At 36.7% G+C, this 6,137-nt stretch overlaps 1 protein-coding gene across 7 annotated transcripts in view; it reads right to left on the reverse strand.

The window, feature by feature from the left end:
• Positions 1 to 6,137, reverse strand: part of DUS2 (dihydrouridine synthase 2) — a 28,541-nt gene that overhangs the window by 21,915 nt on the left and 489 nt on the right. For 5 of the 7 annotated variants that reach the window (XM_087738643.1, XM_087738642.1, XM_087738639.1 and 2 more), the window contains exons 2-5: positions 5,892 to 6,031; positions 2,873 to 2,918; positions 1,245 to 1,336; positions 274 to 317 (exon numbers count right to left, since the gene is read on the reverse strand). In XM_087738643.1, the coding sequence (XP_087594769.1) occupies positions 274 to 317; positions 1,245 to 1,336; positions 2,873 to 2,918; positions 5,892 to 6,014 (305 nt within the window). In that variant the 5' untranslated portion in view covers positions 6,015 to 6,031. Of the gene's footprint in view, positions 1 to 273; positions 318 to 1,244; positions 1,337 to 2,872; positions 2,919 to 3,310; positions 3,516 to 5,891; positions 6,032 to 6,137 lie in introns of those variants that run through there. The other 2 variants (XM_087738644.1, XM_087738645.1) reach the window with 2 other exon arrangements.

The following is a 6,137-nucleotide window of genomic DNA, read 5'->3' on the forward strand; positions in this document are numbered from 1 at the left end:
ACTAGCAAAAAGCCATCAATCCCAGTATAGAACTTATGCAGCTGCTGTTTGGAGCAAGAATTATTTTAAATAGAAGTTGCAGTTACACCATTATACCACCAGCCTTTTGAGATAATACACTTTACTGTGCAGCTCCTACAGAACTTTTCTTGGTCTTATCAAGACCAACCTTGATCTTCTCAATCATAAAAAACTGTCTTCCATCATAATTCCTCCATACAAAAAAACCCAAACAAACCCACGGTGGGAAGGGGGTGAGAGAAGATTACTTACACAAGCTTAGCTACTGCCAGGGCTCTTTCAGCATCTGCTGAACCCTGTTGGTAAAACAAGAGGATTTCTAATTATAAAATATAATCAAATTAGTAAAAATAAGTGCTCACTTGCACATGTGTGTATTTGCGGTACACATTTAGTACAAAGTGACAAAGACCCATTCACGGCACAATGGATAGCTGAAACATTTAGCTAAAGCATGTACTAAGTCAGCCACTAAATGACAAAAGGTGATGCAAAAAAGGACCTGGAGAGGTCTGTCCACCCTCTTAACCTACAGCAGTATCAAATGTTCTTAGCCCATCACCAGATGGATATTTATTTATCATGTTCTTTAGAAGCTCCACTAATAACAATTCTACAGCCTACACAAACAACCTATTCCAGGGCTATCATTACCACTGAAAAAGGTCTTTTCCAATATCTAATGCAGTCCACACTTCTCCCTCCCTCCAACCCCCATCTTCTCTTGTCCTACACAGAGTGGTCTCAAAGAACAAATTGCTACCTTTGGCTCTCTGGCAGCCTTTAATCCATTTGTGCAATGTTAATACACAGACTAATCCTCCCAATAAACAGTGAGACTGTTTACTGGACAGTGCAAGGTTTAAACACGTGATCAAACATCAGCATAATTTATTTTTGCTATCTATACATTTGGAAATATATCAAAAATAGCTATTACAAAACCAAGCTGCTGTCATAGAGCACAGAATTTATCTTAATCACCTCTTCTGAAAACAGCTGTACTGAGAGCTTATAATGTAGCATCTTGGCTGCATGTGTACCAACAGATTAGAAATTCTGCAACAAGTTTGGTGATGTAAAATTTCATTTACATCCACTGAGGCATCAAAAAATTGATAGTATGCAATACAGAGAGCTGCTTTAGACTTAGATTAATGTTACTAGCACTACCTTGTTTTACTATGTTGTTATTAGAACAGTACCTGTGTTTAGTTTCTTACCATTTGAAACACAACACGGTGCCTCTCTCTTTCACAAGTTCTGAAAACAACTCTTTCATTAGGTGCAACGAAGTCCACTGTTTCGAGTACTTCTACATGAAATGAGAAACAGATAAAAGTGATATACAAATGTAATCATAAAAAAGTGATATCACTATATAACTTGTATATAAATGAAATACTATCAAATAAGCCATGCGTGAACCACAGAACTAATGGTACCCTACCTCCTAGAAGTCCTTGCAGTACATTTCCTGCACATTGCTGTTTCCCTCCCATAGCATTCCCTAATCATCCCCCAGCCTGTTTCTTGGGCAAGCATCAGCACCAGAACAAGTCTAATGACTAATCAGCCAGAATGAACATAATGGTACCATTTCTGGGAAGGGGCAGGAAGAGAAAGTAGATTTGTAGCAGACTTCTGGTCCCCAACACGGACACTACAAACAACTGTTTCTCATGCCACTCAGCTGGGGAGGTCTCAAAAATATATTTTTAAGAACTTGTCTGTGAAAATCACGTTAGGCCAAATCTAGCCCATGAACCTCAAGTTAATAAAAGAATGATAAACAGTGAGATGTTGCATGTCTTGCTTCCTTGTTGCAGTAGACTAAAAGGTGTGTATATTATAAAGTCACAAACAGCTAACATTTATAAAGACTTACTATTGGAAACCGTCTCTGAATTTGTTTCTTGGACACTTTGAAACTTTTCTTGGAAAATTAAAAGGCTTTGTAACTAACATTAGTAGTTTTTCTCAGGAAATTAGATTTTATATTAGCGCATACACATGTAAAACTTCTGGGGGAAAAAAAAAACCACACAACAAAAAAACCCAAAACAAAACAAGAGTTTTGTACTGTTCGTTCTTTAATATAGTAGCATACAAAGGCAGTAGAGAACGAGACTGAAGCCAGTATGTAGATACAGAATTGAGGAGGGTTATCTGTTAGTCACAGTTGTATTATTTGTCTTTTTAACCCACATAAAACTAAAAGCTTTAACACTTTAAACAATGCACTGGAACTTTTAATGTCCTGTCTATTCCAGCTATTAGTTTCTTTCACCTGCTGTCAGGAAGCATAATGCTGAAACATTAGTAATGGATTTCCAACACTGATCCCATTTTCCTTAATAAAAAGAGAAAGACATAATTCCCAGAGCTAGAATTAGAAAGTCTTTCGCTTTAGAAGGCCTATACCTGCACACCCAGTGACCTGACCTCTGTCAAAGAGTTTAACAGAAAACTCATCAAATCCTTGTAATAAACTAAATAAATGGTGGAGAAAGACTTCGTGTTAGGGCCCTAAAAAGAATAACAAACTGTCAGTTACTAATACATTACCCCTATCCTCCAAAAAAATGCGTGGCTTTCCTGAGGGATACCGACTGAACTGCTGAAATTCCTTAAGAAGGGAAACTGAAAGTTTGAAACTGTAGAGCAGCAGACAAGTGTAAGGTACAGCTTCAAAAGCTTATTTTAAGTCCCTAGACACTGTTTAAAGAGATCATATGTACTGATACATCATTGTAAGCACTATAAAATTACTTCAGAGAAATAATTATCTTTTTTCTTAACTAGAAAAAAGAATGCTTACAGATATTAACAAAAGAAATGCTATACTTGCCATTTATAACCCTTTTACACTGCAGCATCTTTATATCAATCAGCTCCTGAGAAGAAAGAATAAAAATCGCCATGAGTTGAAGTGTTTAAGCCACACAGCTCTAAACAGTTGCCCATTTTATTAAGTAAGAACAACTATCTAGAGATACCAAACATAGAAAAGAATGCAAATGAAAACAAGTTTAACTATACAACACTCTCAACAGAAGTTTCAAAATATGAACAGAATATATGAACACAATACATTTACATAGTTCTAGAAGAACCATTTTATTCAAATACCTATCTAGCAAGCTAGAAACAAAGCAGAACGAACCACCTAGAGTAGAAGATAACTTAATGCTACAGCAACAGACCACCTCAAAAATCAGCGTAGGTTTGTACTGGCCAAGCACATAGGTGAACAAAACCACAGTACTAGGCTTTAAGATTTCTTTACCTTAATCCTGAGTTTTAACAGTTCTCTACATTAGTTAAAAGACAAAATGAAACTTCATGTTGACCTGTACCAAAGAACCTAATAAACAGTCACCATTCTTCTAGAAATTGTAGCTTGCTTCTAAAAGAAAACCAGAACTTCAGTCTATATATATTAGCTTAACTGCAGATTTATGCAATGCAATTTATTAAGGACACCATTTCAGTCCTTTTCTCATATGTATCTCATCAACTTGATTATAGAAGAGCTTTAAGACAAACTGACTGCCTTTAATTGACAAAGGGCTACAGCTTGAGCCAATATAACTTGTTAGCTGCTGAAATAAATATGCAGTTGTTAAACCAACTGTTACATAAATTAAGAAATAAAACCTACCATCATGCTATAGTGTTAGTTACCTGAAGAAGTTTAGTCTACTATAGACTCTTTGTTTCAGCAAATAAGACAGGGTTTAAGACCTACTGATTTACAGGTAAGAGATAACCAAGCAATAAATTAGGCCAATCTCAATCTGCTTGCATTATACCATAGGTCTTACAAGTAGTACTTTTAAGATTTTAACTAATACTCTTCATCAGGTACTGTTCACTTTAAGTTCTGAAACAGTTTTGAGTTCCAAAATGTTGGGGGGCAAGGACTGGAAAACAAAAGGATAAATCAGAAAATGAAGTTACAAAATGCAGTTATCCATGCTGTTCTGTTGCCAAACAACTGCAGTATAATTACCTAAAACAGCTGTTTTATTTTATACTATCTTGTCTGTTCTTAAGAAAACCTACAAAGCGTAGTTTCTTTGATAAAATGTATTAAGACAGATATCTACCTGCAAACACTAATCTATATCAAAGGCATCTTAACTCTCCTGTCTTTCAACAGCAATGTGGAGGGAAAAAAAAAAAGACAATGTAGGAGACCTTATTTTTGAGATGAGGAAAACTACAACAGATTCTTGGCTACAGGAATAACACGCCCTACAAGTTTTGTTACATACTGCAACTTGTTAAGGAAGTTTGAGGGTCTCTTCTTTTGAAGTAGTTTCTTTGGAATTGTGGCAAAAAGCGTGTGTGAAGGAGAAACTGCTTTAGCTATACAGTTTATAGTGCTGGATTAAATAACTTCTCATGCCCTGTGACTTCAGCAGTCAGCAAAGCAATACCTTTATGTGTGTGGTTTGTTGTGGTTTTTTGGTTGTGTTGTTTTGTTTTGTTTTAAAAACTATATTACTATCTTCCACTAATTTCCTATACAATGGCCCTGTCAAATCTGTGGTTAATGAAATCCAGTAGCTGCTCAGTAACAAGGTTCTTTGCTGCTACTAAGAAGTGTAAGAGATACTGGAAAAGTACAAAGGCTGTCTGAAGCCTGACTCACTTTTAGTGTTTAAGACTTCTAGATTCCCTAACTCTATGCGTGTGATTTCTCTATACATGATCTACAGTTAGCCTCCCAGAGAATGAAAAAATATATATTCTCACTTAATCCCATGTAGAGCAGAGAGGCCATAATTCATAAACTGGGAAACTGTTAACTATTGTTTGTGAAAGAAGAAAAACACCTTATCACTCCCAATTTTATGACACACACAAGTAACTATTCTACTGAATTTTGAGATTTCTTCTGAATCACCCAGCAATAACTATTCTTTCACATGGAGCTGATCCAACTAATTAAATATCATTTGTAATTCTAGAAGCTAGAGACAAAAGGTGAGCTGTGGCCAAGATAAAAACAGTCTGTTGTTTATCTGAGAACAAATCTTTCCTTTCTTCTCCCCCCAAAAGGGCAGTGAGCTAACTCATGAAAGAACTTATGTGAAGATTCCTGGAGAATATCGTAAATAACTGATTCTGACAGTTTGTTTCAGCCTGTTCTATTGGTACAGATCAAACGTTCTCCAGAAAAGCCAGTATTTAAGCCATGTTTACATTATATTTAACTGCTTACTGTTTGTTTGTTTGTTTTTTAATCTTGGCTGAGTCATGTAACTTGTACTGGTGCCTACATTTGAGAAGAGCTAATAATAGCACTGAAGGGGAAAATGTGAATACTGATGCACTGCAACAATAAGGACAGCGAAGCGTAAGTACCTTAAGTTACAGAGCAGTGCTAGCAATAATATCTGCAGCAAACCAGAGTCTCAACTTCAGGCAGCTTTAAGAAAAGTGGTTAAGCAACACGGACAGCAGTGCTGTAAGGGGTATATATGGATGCTCTGGGTTAGCACAGCAGAAGTAACCGGGTGAGGGGGTAAGGAAGTCTAAGACTTCCTTCAATACTATGACTCTACTCAAAAAAAGGGGGGGGGGGACACCCAACACAAAGCAAAACCAAGTAGAATGTGAGGAAATTGAGTGTTTTGTCTAAATAAATTGAAACTATTGAACAGTCTTAAAATATGGGTTTTCCATAACTCAAGGACTGTTCAAAGGGCAATGCCTTAAGCCATAGAGATTCTTCTTTCCCCATTTTTCTAATGAAAAATATATGTAAAAGGAAAAAGTCCTACAATAAACAAAGTCTATTTGTACTTTTCTTAATAATCTTATCAGATAAGACTGCTTTATCTGCTCATCCTTCATACCTCACAGTACACGATATCAGCACCATAGTCCAGAGCAAGAAGACGCATTGGTAATGTTCCCACTCGCACCATTGGAGCCAGGATCTTCTTTCCTCTAAAACACAGAGGTGTGTTCACCGTCATTCCTGTTGCGGTACTACCTGAAAGAGACAATCGAGGGGGATGGCCATGGAATGTAATTTCCTACTCGTAAATGCCCAGAAGTTTCCTTCGGCGGGGTGGGGGGGGAGTGCGTGACCCTGTCAA

This window comes from Nipponia nippon, unplaced genomic scaffold (genome assembly GCF_047370975.1).
Source record: "Nipponia nippon isolate SJK-2023a ecotype South Korea unplaced genomic scaffold, ASM4737097v1 scaffold_7, whole genome shotgun sequence".
NCBI lineage: Eukaryota > Metazoa > Chordata > Aves > Pelecaniformes > Threskiornithidae > Nipponia > Nipponia nippon.